This window comes from Lepidochelys olivacea, assembly GCF_965140295.1.
Source record: "Lepidochelys olivacea isolate rLepOli2 genome assembly, chromosome: 8".
NCBI classification, from domain to species: domain Eukaryota; kingdom Metazoa; phylum Chordata; order Testudines; family Cheloniidae; genus Lepidochelys; species Lepidochelys olivacea.
In genome coordinates this window covers 61398785-61417775 of record NC_140418.1, presented here as the reverse complement: position 1 = coordinate 61417775, position 18991 = coordinate 61398785, and the positions used below count along the sequence as shown (strand labels likewise).

At 39.0% G+C, this 18991-nt stretch overlaps 1 protein-coding gene across 3 annotated transcripts in view; it reads right to left on the bottom strand.

Annotated features, from left to right (window-relative positions):
• Window positions 1–563: 563 nt before the first annotated feature.
• RO60 (Ro60, Y RNA binding protein) overlaps window positions 564–18991 on the bottom strand; it is a 29055-nt gene continuing 10627 nt past the window's right edge. For all 3 annotated transcript variants that reach the window (XM_084635744.1, XM_084635742.1, XM_084635743.1), the window contains exons 3-9: window positions 18381–18601; window positions 17927–18073; window positions 13763–13900; window positions 11004–11120; window positions 9823–9936; window positions 7713–7859; window positions 564–6273 (exon numbers count right to left, since the gene is read on the bottom strand). In XM_084635744.1, coding sequence (XP_084491870.1) covers window positions 6121–6273; window positions 7713–7859; window positions 9823–9936; window positions 11004–11120; window positions 13763–13900; window positions 17927–18073; window positions 18381–18601 — 1037 coding nt within the window. In that variant the 3' untranslated portion in view covers window positions 564–6120. The remainder of the gene's footprint in view (window positions 6274–7712; window positions 7860–9822; window positions 9937–11003; window positions 11121–13762; window positions 13901–17926; window positions 18074–18380; window positions 18602–18991) is intronic.

Here is an 18991-nt window from a genome sequence, read left to right as displayed (position 1 = left end):
GTTGCTCATGTCCATTCCAATGTAGGTGTGCACATGCTGCATGCACCATCATCGGAAAGTTTTTCCCTCAGTGGTATCTGTCGGGTAGGCTCTGGTGCCCACTGGAGTCGCACCCTGATGGTGCAGTATATAGCATCCTGCCGACCCCTAATTTCCTTTTTGTCAGCTAACTCTGATATAGGGATAAAGCGGGCAGATTTTGGAATGGACATGAGCAACATATCTCAAACAACAACAGTTACGGATGGTTAGTAACCGTTTTTTCTTCAAGTGTTTGCTCATGTCCATTCTGATGTAGGTGACTCTGAAACAGTTGTGCAGGTGGAAGGTTTGGAGTTCATTGACACGCTGATTGTAGTGCTGCTCAGCTGAAGTCTGAGTCATCTCTAGCTTGTTAAGTGATAGGATAGTGTGTCATGAACATGTTTCAGAGTAGCAGCCGTGTTAGTCTGTATTCGCAAAAAGCAAAGGAGTACTTGTGGCACCTTAGAGACTAACCAATTTATTTGAGCATAAGCTTTCGTGAGCTTCAGCTCAATGCATCGGATGCATTGAGCTGTAGCTCACGAAAGCTTATGCTCAAATAAATTGGTTAGTCTCTAAGGTGCCACAAGTACTCCTTTGCTTTTTGTCATGAACATGTGGATCGACAACCATGTTGCCACTCTACAGATATCCTGGATTGACACTTGTGCCACACAAACACTATCCATGATGCTTGAGCTCTTGTAGAGTGGGCTGTCAACCTAAGAACTGGGACCTTTGCTAGGTCATATGTGTGGATACAGGTGATCCATGATAAAGATTCTTTGGGGAGAGATTGGTCAGCTTTTCATTTTGTCCGTGATAGCTATTAACAGTTGGGTGGACTTTCTAAAGGGTTTGGTCCTCTCTGTAAGAAGCTGGTGCACGCTTCACATCCAGCAAGTGTAGTCTCTGTTTTTCCCTATTAGCATGTGTCTTCAGATAGAAGACTGGCAGAATGATATCCTGATTACTATGAAATTGCAAGACCACCTTTGGCAGGAAAGATGGGTGTGGCCACAGCAGTACCTTGTCCTTGAAGGAGACCATATATGGTGATTCTGAGGTAAGCGTTCATATCTCAGAGACCCTTCTGGCAGAAGTAATGGCTACTAGGAAGGCCACCTTCTAAGACAGGTAAAGCAGGGAGAACATCGCCAGCAGCTCAAATGTAGGTCTGATCAGCCTTGACAGCACCAAGTTGATGTCCCACAGAGGCAGGGGCTGTCGTATGTGTGGATACAGTCGTTCCAGACCTTTAAAGAAAGAGCCACAGATTGCTTTGGAGAAGACCGATTGGCCATTCACCCGGGGTGAAACACAAAGATCGTGGGCAGATGAACCCTTATAGATGACACCATCAGACATTCCTGCTTTAAGTGGAGCAGGTAGTCCAGGATGAAGGACAGTGATAATTCCGTAGGCAAAAAAGTTTTCTGTGTCGACCAGACCGATAACCGCTTCCACTTTTCCAGATATGTGGCCCTAGTAGAAGGCTTCCTACACCTCAAGAACACCTTGCAAACTGGAGCTTCCAAGCCGTGAGGTAGCGGGATTTGAGGTTTGGGTGACGTAGGAGACTGTGATCTTGGGAGATCAAGTCTGGAAGCAGTGGCAAGCTGCCATTGCGTTGGTGGCCATGCAGCCAGCATCATGCCCTGGCCCATGTCTGCCTCCGGGTGTCGCCGAGCTGAGCCATGTCTGCTCCTGCGCAAAGCATTGGACTCGGCTTCCAAATCAGAGTCGGAAGATTTGCTTCTTGGAGACCAAGGTGGTGCCGACCAGTACTAGAAAGCGGTGCTGCGATGGAGGGGACCGGTGCCATGCCATCATTGCCAGCTTGCCCTTCGCTGGCGCCTGCCTTGGGTCCTCGGTGCTGGAGCTGCCACCAAGAGTTCCTGGATGGCTGGGGAAGGCAGCATCAGGAGAGAAAGGACTCTCGCTGCCTCAGAAAATTCTGGCATAGATGGTAGAGCCAGGGCTATTGTGCTGCAGTAGCTTTCCCTGGGAAGGGAGTCCACTGGCACTGGACTCAACAACCAACTTTACAGGGCCGGAGTCGACAGTGTTGCATGCGCCATCAGTGCCTCAGAGTGGCCTGGCACAGGTCGCACCCTCACAGCATCCCTATTACTCGTGGAATTTGGGGTTGCAGAGCACCCCCGGTCCACCTTGTTTTGTTTCTTCTTTGGCATCGGTGACAGTGAGTAGTGCCAGGAGTCTGTTGCCAGTGTTGACTTGATTTCCATCAGGGACACATGGCGATGCTGGGAGTCCTGGGTCACCGGTGCAGAGTCCTTTCTTGGTGCCAGGAAAAGGGAACAGCACCCCGCCTCCCACCCTTCTTTCTCAAAGCACAAGCCTGTCACCATTACATCCTTAAATATACACAATAGTTAGGTGTTATTCTCAGGTGTTAGGATAATGTTAAATATTTTTGAAATGCTTCCAAACTCCATTAGCCTCTTGCACAGCAGCACTATATATTACAAACCTGGCTATTACTAAGTGTTTTTCATTCTTTCAACAACCCACATACGTATTCTGTAGCTATCAATAACTCTAATGAAAATCTAGCATGTGGGTTCCTAGTGAAATGGAAATTGATTTGAAAGCCTCTTTATTCAGGCAGGTATCAGGAAATCAAATCACACCCCTAACTGGACTTTTCCCCACTGCAGACATTTGGAAATATTCGCTTTGAAAAACTGAACTTAATTTCAAACTAGCTCTTAAATTTCTCCTTTCTGTAATAAATCTCAGTGCACAATTATACTTTATTGTATTTTATCTAGAGCCAAATGGAAACAAACTGTTCCACCAATGCAAACAATAACATTAACATGATAAAGTCATCTCTCCTCTTTGGTGAAAAGGTAATACAGTATATTTACCATAAATAATTTAATTCTGAATAAAGTTCAGCAATTATGCCTTTAATTCACACATTTTAATGGTATTTTTTTTAATGTTACTGTAACTATTAGACTAGTTCTCACCCCCCCCCCCAACCACACACACACATAAACACTGCAATTTGCAAATTATCTTGACCTATTCATTCTGCAGACTAGAAACTGTTTGGTTACTGGATTTAAGACTAAAGAAGGAAACAACCATAGCAATCAGGTTATGCTCTATGCATATGTTATGCTCTATGCTCCCAACCTTAGGGTTCAGAACCATATGCAAAAAGAGAATGTGAGTGGAAATACGTCTTCCAGACTTGTGGGACTTTAACACTGACAAGGTCAGTATTAGCGTACATGCTAAACGTCCAGCTCTCCCTCTCTGTACTCTAGAAATCTTCAAGGGGAGGCTTAGGCGACGGCAGCCCTTCTGATTTGCCTCCCAACTCCTGCCAGAAGTAAGGCCTTTGCAGATCTCAAGCAATCTGCTATTGGGGAAAAGGACTCCTCTCTCTACCACTTCCATGGAAGGAAGGCACAAACCCTATTCATCCACTAATGGGAACATTTGGGGGGACAGCCCACATAGGGTACAATATAGTCCTATCAGTACAAACAAAACCAGTCAGAATGTAAAACTGTACCCTATTAGTATCTTTCAGTAGAGAGTAAGGTAAGTACTTAGGAGCATATTCCATACTCCATCTTTTCAATAATGGAGAGGATATGACTAGAAGTGGTACACAACTCTAACAGATGTACTTCATCTCCTGTAGACTGTACTGAATGTTTACCTTCACTCTGTTTATCTAGTTCAAGGATTTAGGTTTTCAACTGGGCTTATTTCAATGATTCAGTATTAGTGTAATTTTCCACTATTAATCTGTTAGTACGGTCATTAGTCCCATCAAATCCTTTTAATTATCATAGGTTTGTGCAAGAATTGCATAAGGTCATTTCATATTTTCTAAGTACACAGCTTCCTAATTTTCCAATCCATGTAATATTTATACTAAAACACTAGACTCTTATTAACTTCCCAATAATAAACTACTTACAACACCTACCCAGTTTTCATTAACTTCTCTGGCTCAGGAGTAAACATTTTTATTAACTATTCAACTATTGTGTGATTTAGAAAATATTACTATATTTAAAAAAAAAAACCACTTTTAATATAAAAATAAGATGGGGGACCTGCCTCTTGAAATTCCTTTTACAAAGAAAGCAGTGGAGTTGCTTCTGGATGTTGTCACCTGAAAAAACTGTTAGTAGCCCCGCATTTTGAAAACTTTATTCTACTACTGCACTGTCACTTACCAACTATTAACTGAAAGAAGTTCCATTCACTTTGACTGAAAGCCACTACTCCATTACCACCAGTTCTTCAAAAGACAATTTTAAAAACAGCTCAAATGCTGTCTTCACTGTTCTAATTAATCCTTGAAGTAGGGCATAAATGGGTAGTATGACACCTTGAACATTAGTCTGACAAATTGAGGCAGTAAGCCTGGGGCATGCAGTCACCCATCTATATTTTAAATATTGTCAGAGTCTAAAATCTCCATCCTACAAACACTAACTTTGAACTTATTTTCTTTATACTTTAAACATATTGAATAAGGAGATATCAAGAGTTTATACATTGTTCAAATGTGAACACCTGCTTTATATCTCAAAGGATATTTTCAGTATAGCAACAGAAGTGTGATGTATTATTTACTATAATTAGCTTATTTTATAACTACAATCTTTTTCAAACAAATACCAAATTAATCTTGTAAAATAACCACAGCTAGCAGGACACTGACAGCCACATGCATACAATTTAGGGAAAGATGTAAAGTATTACTTAAAAACCTTAAAGATAAAACTTGTGTTCTTAATCTGTGACATTCTGAAGAGACCTTTTGATGGATAGATAGGATAGATAGAAAACACACATTACTATTAATTCCTGCTCGAAAACAGAGTCAAGAAGTTTTCTGTAGACACAACTTTCTCCCCTATGCCTTTTGTCCTCTTCTTTCTTTATTGTCATACAGAAGATTAAAACTCTCATTTCCAAAACACTGCTAAACAAGTAAGATTTTGAGTGTGTAGGGGACAGCTGTATAATGCAGAAAGATCACTGTAAGAATGTCACTACAGAGTAGAAGTAGTTTTGAAAACAGATTACTGATTGAATTTCTTTTTAAAACAAATGCTAAGAAGTGCTCTGCTTTTTTGGATGGTAAGATTTCTTCAAAAGAATGAGCAGATAATACAGAAATTAACAGCTAATTTTTTTCTGGTTATGATGACCAAAACTTAAGAGTCACACTAATTCAGATGTATCTGTTAATCTTCATCGAAAAAGCACTTGAAACCTCAGCAAGCTATTACTTTGGAGGATGGGACTTGATTTTATGACTTCAGGGATCCTTTCTTTTGCCAAAAAGAGTTTGTAGAGATTTCTTACAAAGCATACAAATTCTACAATAGTCTGCAGAAATTGCAATTTACAAAAACTGCCTTTCAATTTACCAAAAAAGTTACATATTTTATTTTAGAAGATCCAGATAGTAATCTGTTCAGAAAAAGTCTGATTATCACAATTTAATCACATATTTCCACTTTTACTTTGTCAGTATAAAATTTGACAAGTAACTCTTACACTCCATCACAGTTACACGGTCTAGTGCACTCCAGAAAATAATTTCTCTTTTATAGATTTGAAACTGAACAATGGAAAAGGTTGAATCTTATTCTTCGCAAATACAAATATTAAAAGAAAACAAAACCAAAAACCGTGAGTAAACTGCTGTTAAATTGACACTATTTAAAAACAATAACACCATTTCCCTTTCCTGCCCAGACTCCCAATACCAGAAGTAACTCATCAATTTATTATTGAAGACAAAGGCATTGTACAGTGACAGAAAACCTTAGTATTGTTCAACTATTATAAATGAAATTAAATCGAACTGTGTAGCTATGTTTAGCAGGCTTTCCCATTGTTATTTTTAAACTACGTGCAACAGAAAAAAAAAAAGTCATTTCTCATCTGCTTTTCCCTTTACAAAAAGGTATCATTTTGATACGTGCATCATGTGCCATATTTTAGTACAGTACATTTGGCTGGCAGTTCTCAGGGCAGAGTCTCTTGCCAGCAACGGACCCACTGTGAATAACAGGTGCTAACAGATTAAATCAAATCCAAAGTGAAGTTGCGAATGACATCGAGAGCTCCTGTGTCAAAGCCACATATATCCAACATGCCTCTATCATCTGGGTCTGCTATGGTAAAGCCATTTGATGTCATTCCACACACGATCAGTTTAGATGGAATACCCATTTTCTAGAAATAGGAAGGAAAGCAAATAAAGCATTTTCAGTACACCAGAATATACACATGACAATTTATAAATCATCTGGGGCCTAAATCCTGAAGTCCTTACTCAGTTACTTCACAGTGCACTGATTCAGTGATGATGGCAACAGGAGATTTCATGAGTAAGGATTCCAAAAATCTAGCTGTTAATATTTTTTTAAACCAAAATTGAAGTCTCAGTTTGATTTATGTGAAGATGAAATAAATGCAATCAGTTGGTTTTACACACCACCAAAGCCTGTGGACAGGAATACAGAGTTAGCCTGTGCTGAAAAGTGGGTTATTTCAAATGGAAACATTTAAATTTTCTATTGACTACATTTCATATGATGACTGTTGTAAGTAATGGCCATCCAATCATCTAATAGGAGTGACAGCTGCATTTATGGATAAAACATAGCTCTTGCAGTCAGATCAGGTCTCAGCTCTGCCACAGACTTCTTGGTGACCCTTGGCCTAGCCATTCAACATCCCTGCCTCAATTTTACCCAACTGCAGAACAGAGGTAACACTTACCTACCTCACAAGGGTGATGTGGTGATTAACTAAGTCTTTAGTGTTTGTGAAGAACTTTGAGGTCCTCACATGAATTATATAAAGTAAAAGGTATAATATGAATATAAATTCAATCTCTCTCCTACTGAGGATGTCAAAGATCTATTTTATTCAGAATTTGAACAACATTACAGTGGAACATGTTTATAGTGAAGTCATTTTTCTGCAGTTTGACTTCATTATAAGTGAAGTTTCATTTCAAATCGACTTATAGGGAGAAAGCCTACAGAGCTTACAAGATCAGCACAAGAAAAGCTGCTGGAAGCTAGTAGCCCACAGAGCTAATAACTTCAGTAGCTTCCCTCCTGAAAAGATAATAAGCAACATAAGCTCTGCTTCCAGGGGCTTTTCACTCCTGTTTATCTGCCTTCTTTGCAGGCTCCCATAACCTCACACTGGCAGCTATTTCTATATAAGTTTTTACTACATTACTAAAAACAACTCTATCACAAAGCACTGAGGAATATCAGAACTTCACGTTTTTGGATAAGCAGAATTTCACTGATTTATCAATCATATATCCAATAGAAAAGTTCAAAAATTCACTAACCACTAAGTACATCAAATTTTGTCACGAAACTTAAACACAGGATGTAAATATTAGGCCAATAATTAATGACAAATTTATCTGAAAATTCCTGTTCTTTTCCCCCCCAAGAAATGCCATTCATTTCTCCCTGAGTGTACAAAGATTCCAAGAATGGATCTTTTTTTCTGTAATACAAAAGCATACGTTTATTGCATTAAACCACAAATGCTTATGTCTCCAAAACAAATTTCTTAACAATTTAATATTTTTTCCACAATTGTATGAGAGGACAATGATACTGTATTATCAGAAGGTTATTTACCTCTCTGTACTCCTTTAGAGCAACTGCAGGATGAATATATCCAGCAAAGGTCTCATTATCAGTGAACACAATAAAGATATCAGCAGCTGTGTGTGTTTTTTGAGCCCATATCATTGGAAGAGAACAATCAGTAGCACCCATTGGAATCTAAAAATACACAAGAATATTATTGAGAACTGTATAGGGCACTTCACCATAAAATCTGGAAGTATTACAATGATATCTTATAAATATTATCCTTTCATATTACTTGCTATGATTAACTATCCAACAGCAACGTGGCCCTGAAATTGAATAGTACAAAGAAGGACATGAGAGTTAACAGTTTTCCTACTTGTATCTACCATGAAGCATTCAATAGGTTACTCTTTCTTTGACATTAATTGCATTAGAAACATTGAACATAAATGTATCAACATATATTTTATAAATAAAAATAGGTAAAACACTGCCATTTGATAGCTTCTATAAATTCAAGGTATTTAAAAACAATGATGTTTATGTATAGAGCTGGTTGAAAATATTCCAGTGATACAGGGTTTTTGTCAGAAAATGCAGATTTATCAAACCTGAAGTGTTTTGTTGAAAAATATTGGGTTTGAGGAACCTTTGATGAACTACAGGTAGGATTCCAACAGTGAAACTAAACAAGAATCGTGTCAAGTTTAGTCAGTAGCTACTGGGTCCCAAAAAGCATATTTCCTCTGGGAATCACAATGTATTGTCTCCAAAACAAATTTCACCCCCCCCACCCCCAAGAATTTTCAGTTTGTGAGAAATTTCTAAAAATTGGGTTTCATTGCTACCGGAAATGAAACCAAATTTCAAAATACTGAAATTGCTATATAAAAATTTCAAATGTCAAAAGATTGAAAGTTCCCACAAACTGGAAATTCCAAGTTTCAGCCGGCTCTAGATAGATATTTAGAAAGTAGTCAAAAAGAATTTGTGAGCAATTATGTATAAACTGAACGTAAATTTCTCTGAGGATGGTTTTTCTTTGGGGGGGGGGGGGAGATGGGGTGGGGACCCTAAGGGACTCAAGTATAGCTTACAAGCAACTCAATACATTGAATTTAGCCTTAAAAACCTATGTTTAACTTGAGTTGGTTTGAGATAGACGTAGAGGAAATATGATACCTCAAGAATATGAATTGCAGTCTTTACCCTTCAACAAAATTGGCCAGTGCCAACAAAATTGAAAACATACAGAAAAATGAGTAGCAACATAAAGGGAAAATTAATAAAGTTTAGTAATTAAGAAAAGTCTGATAGCAGGCAGACAGTGAAGTTTTTCCCTTACAACTTAGTTATGAAGATAAACTCAAATTGCAGGCCCCATCCTGCAATGCAACATGGATGTCCACTGAAGTCCATGGAGTTCTACATGGGTGCACAAGTCTACCCGTGCTCATCAAATTGTAGGACTGGGCCTTGGATTTTGGCCTTTTTTATTCAATACTGTAATCGGAGGCTAACCTAACCATTGATGTCAACTGGAGTCTTATCCAACTGCAATGGGCTTTGGATAAGTCACCAGAGGAGTTTATTTCCAAGAAACTGATAAATTTTATGGCACGTACTGTTGTAAAGCACAAGTTAACAGCAATGAAAAGTATGAATTAGAACATTGCAGTGGCTATGCAGAATTGAAGATATAAAGATGATTCTTTATACAGTTACTTTGAAAACGTAAAGTACTTTAAGCACTATATGCAGAAGCTTCTTTGGTAACATTACAAAAAAAAAATTACACCATATTGCCTTACAGAATTTATTGTATGCTCATCCATTTTTTTAAGTTTATGAGATTACGTGCCAATACCACTTCTCTAAAATGAAGTGTAGAACTATTCAGATAGTAAAGTAATAGGATTTGCTCGACATAGCTTTTCAGAAGAAATCAGATATATTAAGAAAGGAAAAACAAGAAGATTTTACTAAAACGTATAATAAATTCGCAATGAGGATTAATTAGAAAGCAAATATTAGAAAGCAAAAATTAGAATGCAAATACTAAATGACCCAAATTATGTCTTAATTTTTGGCAATAGATTTATCAGAATTATACAGTAGCTACAGTACAACAAAACTAAAAGTGTTCACATACTTCATACATTTTCACTAATACTTGAGGTAATGTCATGTCTTTCGTCACTGGACAGGGGACCATTTCATGTGAAAAGGCAACAATATTGGAATCTTTCTCTGTGCGTGCAACAACCTGAGAGAAAAATAAGGTTTCGGGGAATTAGGTCAAGTATTTTAATTATGTCACTTTGAAATTATCTGCAGTTTGTTTTGTGATAATTCAACATATTTTCTACTGAAAACACAAAGCATCAAATTAAAGTAATACAGATATGACTGACCCCCAAAAAGTGAAGTTAATGTTTCAACTCTACCCTTAATTTGCAGTGTTATCCTAGAGTGCCTAAATATTGCAGCAATCCAAGATGAACTAATGGACCTAATCACTATAATAAAAAAACCTTAATTTTTAGTTTCCAGATACAAAGTTTTTATTTTTTCTGTTCTCTCTCTTTTTCCTTCCTTTCTGTTATAGGAAACAGACTACATTTTGAACATGGTACATTTCTATTTTTCTATATTCCTGAAATTTAAAAAGCACAAGTAATTTCATTTTAAAGTTTAAACTTTAAAAACAAATTGACTGCTATTTGAAATGTGCACTGAAGTATTTTCCTAAATTACTAATCCCCTGCAAAGTAATTTTAAAACCTAAAAAGGAAAAAAAGTATGTATTTTCCTCACAATTTAAAACATTATCATCCTTTCTAAATTAAAATTCCACATGAGTGAATACATTCCTCAAAGCATGGCTTGATGAGATGGATTCATGTATTAATATTTTCCCAAATCTCTTTCAACTCAGTCTGCATTGTGCTTCAAGGAAAGTGATTTTAAGTGTTTTCCGATAGAGCAAATAAAAGCAGCCTGAAGACTCTTCTAATAGATGTTGGGTACCAGCCTAGTATTCAGGCTGCTCTTATTGATTCTGGTTACCAACAGTCTCCAGGGGCCTTTCTAGCAACCATGCATAAGGGTATCCTAGCCATATCTTCTATGCCAGAAGCCAGGAGGGGGTTGGCACAGAAGCTACTTTTGGTGGCCCTATGCCACTCACAGGTTTCACCATGCTTAAGGAATCCTCTAGTGGCATCTTGAAGGCATCTTTGTGCCAGAAGAGCAGTACAATACTGACTTAGTGTTCTAAATAATCAAGCCTAAAGAATTCTGGATCGCTACAAGAAAAGATCCATTTCTTACCATACACATTGCTGCAGCAACTGTACTAGCATTGAGCACACTGCCCAAAACTTTTTGTGTCATGGAAGCACTGACATCAACTGCAAGCAAGAAACGCTTTCCTGTTGGTTCCACTGTCTAAACAAATGAGAGAAAAAAACCCATATATATAAAAATCTCAAAATACTTATTTATCTTCAATTCCGTCTCCCAGGAGAGTATATTTAAAAGCAGTTAAATAAATCGAGTGAATTCCCCCTCTCTTTTGACACAATATTAAATTTTTAAACAATTACTAAATCTTTGCTACAAAAATTCAATACTATGTTACACATTACATTTACATAATGCCTCTCATGCAAAAGATTTCTAAAATGATTTGCAGAGCCTTTTATAAAAATGGATAACTTTACCAAGCTCTGAAATACAGAGCCAATCCTATACAAGTAAAAACTACACAATAAGTTTTAGGAGGAAAAGAGCAACTTGAGCTGTCAAAGTAAATGGGAATTTAGCTTGACAGGAAGAAGTTACCCATGTTTAAATCTTGCCAAAAAGGAGATTAAATAATAACCCTGGCTCAGGTAAAAAATGTCATCAATTAAGATTTCAAGACAAGTGGTCAGGACCCCCATTTTTCATTTTATCTGAAAGACTGCATCTCTTAAAACAATTGCCCATGGATTCATTACAAAAAATTGTCAGAAAAGTACCTCCCTCTAAATCACCAAATCCACATGAAGTTCTCTCATGGGACAAATGAAACTAACCATACTACCAGCAGCTGAATTCAATTTAGCCAAACAATTATTTTGGTATTGTTTAAATGCAAAAGTACTATGACTTCAAAATATTAGTGACAGACCTTACAACACAATGTAACCTTTTAAGAATTACACACAGCTTACTTCAACATTTACGAGGATTTTTTCCATGAACAGTAGATTAGTAACTAGTGTAATTATAGAACTAATTAACTGGTGCATAAATATCTGAAAGTAAATGGACACAAAAATGTGGCAATAAAATGCAGTCTTGACTTCATAATATTCTATATTCAGGAAAGGCCCTAACACCCAAGGGAAAAAACAAACAATCCAACCAACCAAAACCAAAAACTAACTAGCTAACTGAGTGTTTTGGTTAACTCATCAAAATCATCACTTTCATGCTTAGCTTCATTGTTCATGTATTCCGCAGCTGAAACTGCTCGTTATCTGAAAACATCATCATACTGTGTTTTACAAAGTGGAATGCTAACAGCTGATGAAAGACAACTTTATTACGTAACAATTTCATAACATGATTTAGTAATATATTTTTATTTTGTGCCAATGCTTTTTAACAAAGATGGATAGCTACAAAAGTTAAAAGGACACTATAGTTTAAGGTGCCTAAATAAATGTGGGGAAAATTCAATTATGGGGAGAATACTTCTCCCCTAAACATTTCAGCTATTAATCATGCTTATCAGAAAGGCACATTTATATCACAGATCATAAAGTTCTTTAAAGCTGACTACATCTCATGATTAGACCTGGCTAACAAAATGGACAGCAAGAAGTCGGTCCCTAAATTTAAAATAAACAACCTCCCTCCCCCCAACTCGGGTGACCAGAGAGCAAGTAAAAAAAAAAAAAAAAAAAAATTAGGATCAGAGGTGGGTGGTAATAGGTGCCTCTGTAAGAAAAAGCCCCCAAAATCAGGACTGTCCCTATAAAATCAGGACATCTGGTCACCCTACTCCCAACATTAGGCTACGCTTAAACAAAACCACAAAACCACCACCCATTTTGGGCCATCTAGGTTTAAAAAACCCACTAACAATGCACTGGGTAGTTGGAAACAGACCCACTTGCACTATAAGAAAAAGAATTAAGGCAGTAGACAAAAAGTCCTTTAATAGTCTTGATGTAACAAGGTCCGCTCCCACCTCTTGTAAATGCCCCCTCTGGTTGGATGTGTCTGCATCCTTTCAGTTTTGGTGACCCCTTTCAGTGGTTCTTAGGCAGTTTTCCTAGTGACTCAGCCCTCTTACCGAGTCTCTCACACTATCTGCATGTGAACAAGAACAAACCCCTTCTGGGGTACACAGTCCACCAGGGTCTCTCTCAGTACCCCATTGGTGGTGTTTCTCTAGCCCTCTCTGGGCTCAGTCTTTAAGTAATCCCGACCCGGTTATGGGACCGTATCCCCAGGGCTTCCTCCCTGGAAACACTATCTTCCTGCGGCCCTCCCCAGGCTCACTCCCTACTCAGTAGCAGCCAGCCAAGAGCTCCTTCATTGCTCCCTGGGGCCCTGCTAGCAAACTGTCTTTAGCTCAGACCTAGCAGCCAGCCAGAAGCCTCTCCTTCCCCTGGTCCCTGCCAGCAGACTGTCCGTGGTCCTGCTGCTCTTCCAGCCAGACATGCAGTCTTTTCTTCTCCAGCTCCAAGCACCAGCTAACTATTGCTTTGTTCTTCACCTCCTTTTTTATGGCCCTCCTGACGCCTGATTGGATGCTTCCTTGCAACCATTCTAGGCCTCTTGGAGGACCACTTCACTGCTCCTTTCTGGGAATGGGTATGGCAGAATCCTGAGGCCTCCAGCAGGGGGCCTTTGGGCCTAGTCCACCCCATCATACTTGGACAGAATTTTAGGACCAACCTCAACCTCAGTAAGTAAGAATACTCGTCTATCTTATTGCTTACTCTGCTTTAAATCACTCCAGATATTTGCAAAGCCAGGTTTATGACTTCTCTAGCAGAGATCTACAACATGATAGTTAAACAGACCATTACCTTGAATGTTTTGTAAAAAGAGGCATCAAGAGCTTCTAAAATGTCTTTATCAGGAAGCCACCGAAGTTTTCCCCGGTTTCCATGTCCTGTTTTGTAGGTTTCTAATGCAACCAAAACATGGAATGGATGTATTCGAGCCTATAAACAAAACATGCTTTAAAAATACATTTAAAGTACAAAGAAGTTCAATTATTGCTGCAAATATTAACTACAAATTACATTCTCTCTCTGCAGTTGCAATTATCTGCCTTATTTTATTGTTTCTTCACATTTTTAAAATACAATTATAGGCACTTATCTAGTGCTCTGTCCACTTATTTCATAAATTAAAAATCACAAGAAAATAAAAACAAATGGCTACGCACAAATATATCCACTTTAGTCCCCACATCCCTTAACAACAACATACTTAAAGAGAGAAAAGAAGGTTATGGAGCTGCTTGCACCTCCGTCCCCTTTCTGGTCTGAGTGCACCCTCCTCAGCTGTTCGGCCTCATACCTTTATTTGACTCAGGGTGGAACTTAGCAATTCTCCCACTCTTAGACCTTGACCTGGGTACAATTACCCTTCAAAAACCAGTGATATGCAGTGACCAACAACCTTCTTAAAAACAAAAGTATTTTTTATTTAGCAGTAGGAACAAAGCTTTAGAGAAAAATTATTTTAAAACAAACAGTCTACACACATGTCTATCTTAACTAAATTCCCACCATTTCATGATGGCGACCTACGTAAGCCTAGCTTCTCCAGACACCGCAACAGATTCCTGAATCTAAGGCTAGTTTCAGTCTGGTTCCTTGCTTAGGTCTCCTTTTTAAAACCTTCTAGAGTTCTTTGTTCTCCTGTGCCTGGAAGGTCTGAGCCATTCCTGTTGAAACCAGTTTCACAGGCTGGCCATAGGCCAGAGACAAAATAATTAAGTCCAATAGTTTTGGCATCGTCCCTTACAAACTCTTAAGTGTTTGCTGATAAATGGCTATATTGAGTGATTCTTCTCCTTCCGACCTACATTGCAGACAGCCCAACTGAGTTAAACCAATGTAGTCATACAGCAAACAACAACCAGGCCGATACAGAATATAAAATTATTACAGGGAACCCCCAGAAACTTCACAATGAGCTTTACAGTATGCCCCAAAGGTTAACAAGTCTGGGCTCCGGAAAATCAGGGAGGGAGGGTGAAGCAACTTAAAAAAAATTCAAGGACTTACCACAGAATTTTTTTTTCCCAGTAGCTCTCTCTGGGAGAGAACTCCAGATCCACTGCCTCTGCTAATCTCAACTGTGGCAGTATACCATGGCATGAATCACTCAGCTAATCAGGTACCCACACATTTAAGGCTTTATAGTTATAACCAACACTTTGAATTCCACCCAGAAGCTTACTGGAATCAGTGCAGATCACACAGCACTGGTCTGAAGTGCTCCCAACGTGCAACTCCACTTAATAAGCAGACTGCAGCATTCACACTACCTTCAGCTTCCAAATAGTCCTAATGTGTACCCTGTGCACAGTGCATTAAAGCGTCTAATCTTGAGAGTTAACAAAAGCATGGATAATTGTGGCACCAAGGCCCTCTCTCTCTCTCTCTCTCTCTCTCTCACAAAACATACATAAAATTGCACTCTTTTGATCAGGCACAGATGAAAAATCTCCACTCAAGCACGCAGGCGCATCCCAGGATCTAACAATAGCATCATATTGTCATCTGTTTTACAAATTGCAGTGATACTCCCTCTGTGAGGGGCACGGGTATGAGGGTGCCCACCAACATAAACTCAATTTTCTCTGGATTAATTTGCAGCCAGCTAGCTCTCATCCATGCCCTAAGTTAATCAAGGCATTAGGTAAGTTGTTCCACTTCTCCAGCTGGATCAGATGCAATGGAGATGTAGAGTAGGATGTCATAAACCTACTGACTGCATTGCAGCCTATGTCTCTTCACTAACCCTCCCAACAATCATATACACATTCATCAAAGAAGTGACAATATCAATCCCCGCAGCACCCTACATGAGTGCTTGGGTCAGAGCTGAAGTTGCCCATAAACACCTTTAGAATTTTTTTTTAAAAGAACAGAATCAAACAGCAGCAGCTCCACCCACCCAAACTTGTTCGCAAACAAGCCAACAAAATCTTATGGTCAACCGTACAACAGATCCAAAAAAAAAATTCAACACAGATACTTTTAGACCAATCTAGTGTAAGATGAAAACATCAACAATTCAAAGTAATAACAAAAGGGGTGGGTGGGGAGGGAAGACCTTTGCCTGGGAATCTTCTAACTTGGAGAATTCTTAACAGGATTGTATTCTGTCCCTCAAATCTTCCATCTTAATAACCGAAAGAGATTTCTTTTAAGTTGACCTACTATAGCACTTAAATAGGGTTCCATCTCAGAGCTAAGTGGAAAAAAGAAATCCTTTTTCAAAATTGAAAAGTTGTCACTTTTATGTATTAAATATGAAAGTACGCTGCCAAATTCAGTTATTTGAAACTGACTTTTTTGGAAAAGTACTGTGTTAGCCTATTGGAGTGGTCCCCGAACTTTTCAGGGTCATTCTCCTCCTTGTTCGTGTCCACACCCACGCCTCCTGAAGCAGCATTCAGGCTATGCGGACAGGGGTAAGGGGGCCGAGGCTGGGACCGCAGCTGGGGGCTGGGAGCAGAGCTGCAGCCGGGCTGCGGGGGAGGCTGGCAGCTGGGGCTGCGGCTGGGTGTGGAGCCGTGGTTGAGGGCCAAGACTGAGGGTGGCTGGAAGCAGGGTCAGAGCAGAACTGGGGCCAAAGCAGGGCTGGGTGGCGCTCCCTCCCTGCCCCCTGTCAGGGCTGACTTGGGCCCCGATGTGCCCCCCTGAATGTTTCCCCATAGGGGTTGCGCCCCACAGTTTGGGGACCACCAGTCTATTGTCTGTTACGTAGTTTAGCCACTGTTTTTTATTTTGCTTTACTAATTTATTTTTCCCTCATTTTGTTCTCCCTAAGTGGTGTTTATGTAGCTTGCTTGTGCCAGCAAGGAACTGTGCAGGTCCAACAGATCTAAACATGTACACACCTTCTCCCCTCTTTCATAATAGTTCCTCCCCTCTTTTGGTCACTCCTTTCCTTGCCAGTTCTGATGCTGTAAGCTTTTTGGAGGGATCTGGAAAAGAGGAGACCCTTTCTTCTGACAGGCTTCTGCTCTTCTGTGGGCCTCTTGGAGAAGATCCTGGAAAATGAAGATTCCCTGATTGCAGTCTTCTCTGCATCATCCCCAGTCCATGGAATGCCCAGGGAAGGAGCCATATGCCTTCTCTGCCTCCTGCTGAAGTCCAAGTGACTCATCCATCATTGTGGCAAGGACCAACCCACTTTCTTCCTTCATTTTCTCACCAAGTGCCTCAAAAGGCTCAGACAGTAACAGGGTGTGGGGGGAAAAGTGTCTCTTCCCCACTTATCATGCTTTGTCTTCCCTTCCTGTCTTGGCTCTATGCACGTCTCCTCCACTTGCTTTCCTAGTTTCCTTAGGGATCCTTAGGAATGAGGCAATACCCTCACAATCTCATTTCTGCTCCTCCAATTTTCAGGCCCCTGAGAAAGGAGAAAGTACACCAGGCTGCTCTTCCACTCCATTCCCAGGCTTCTGCTATACCTATACTTTTCCATTAACAATAATATTAAAATTTCAGACATTCATAAATTATAAAGTATTTCTAATTATATAGCAGCATCCAACCAAACTCTGAAACAGCAACTGCTGCACTTTTACCCCACTATTGGAGTAGCTTCAGAAAATCATGTTCAATTGATTACTAAAGCAGTGCATGAGAATGCTTAAGTTATAACATTAATGCATGAGACCAGCAAATGAAATTCTCCATGGCTCCAACTCAGGAAAACACTTAGTCAAATACTTAAAGTTAACTACATGCTCAAGTGCTTTCCTGAATCTGGGTTCATAAGCAAAGCAGAGTCAACTGCAGAGTAGTAAGAAAGAACTTTCACATAAAAAGGTTATCTTCGATTAGCAATTATTGTATGTGATTGGATTTAACTATGTCAAAGCACACCTAAACATTTTTCAACAAAGAAAATACATACACTTCTGAAGTTTTTAAGAAATGCAATTTAGGAAGAGAATCATATCAGAAGTAAAAGCACTGAGTAGTGAAAACAGTTCTTACCTTTTTTAACAATTTCTCATTTCTCAGTCTTTCACACACTATTGCTACTTCTGGGCTTGCTGGTTCAAGTACTGAATTTGCAGTCATCTTTCCTAGGTTCCTCAACATTGCTGTAATGGGCATCTCCTGCAACAATGCCTTCCACACCTGTTACAGTAATATATGGAAAGGGGGGAAAAAGATAATATTTTAATTTGATGAGAGACTCTGTCTCTCGTATACACAAAACATCAAGCAAAATATGCAAACAATGTATTTTAAAGTGTCAGAATTACACAGAGAACTTCATCATGTTGATTAACTACTTATTAATGTTTTAAAACTCGCTTTAAGAGTTCCATTTGGATAAAAATACATTTTCAGCAATCCAAACTCGTCAAGATATACAAGACGAATTTTAGAAGGACACTAGTCATTTGATGCAAGATGTTAATATTTACATACACATACCCACCTCTTTAGATTTCAAATGATTTGTCTGGAGATGCTCCCTAACTAACCTATACTCTTCTATCAAATGAATAACTTCCAATTCATCTTTCGTGTGTTTCACTTTCTCCACAGCCTCCAGATATTTTAACAATTTTTCAGTCTCAGAAGAAAATTCCTTGTCTTTATATGCCTCCTGGACTTCCTTCCACCCCTTGGTGATATACTTAGTAACTACAGCAAGTCCTATGAAAAGACAAAAATATTTTCCATTCAGGATTATGACCCAGGTAACAGAGAGTTCAGTAAGTCTGGCAGGAGAGTTGATTAGAAGGATGCTTTTAACTATGGTTTCATTCCCAGAACTGCTAGCCAGCTACCAATAGAGTGGGTCTAAGTTAGAACACTACAGTCATATACATTAGGCTGCACAATTCAGAATACTTTCCAAGATTTATTTTATTTTATTCTATTCACTGTATCATCTCCCTTTGGAAGGCTGAAACTTAATACAGGTAGTTTTCTTTACAATGTTTTTTCCCCTACCCTGTGCCACAGCAAGAACAGTGTTGTGAAAAATAAGGGGATAAAACTAGTCAGAACATTTAATGAAAAGATGACTGTCAATGTGCTATG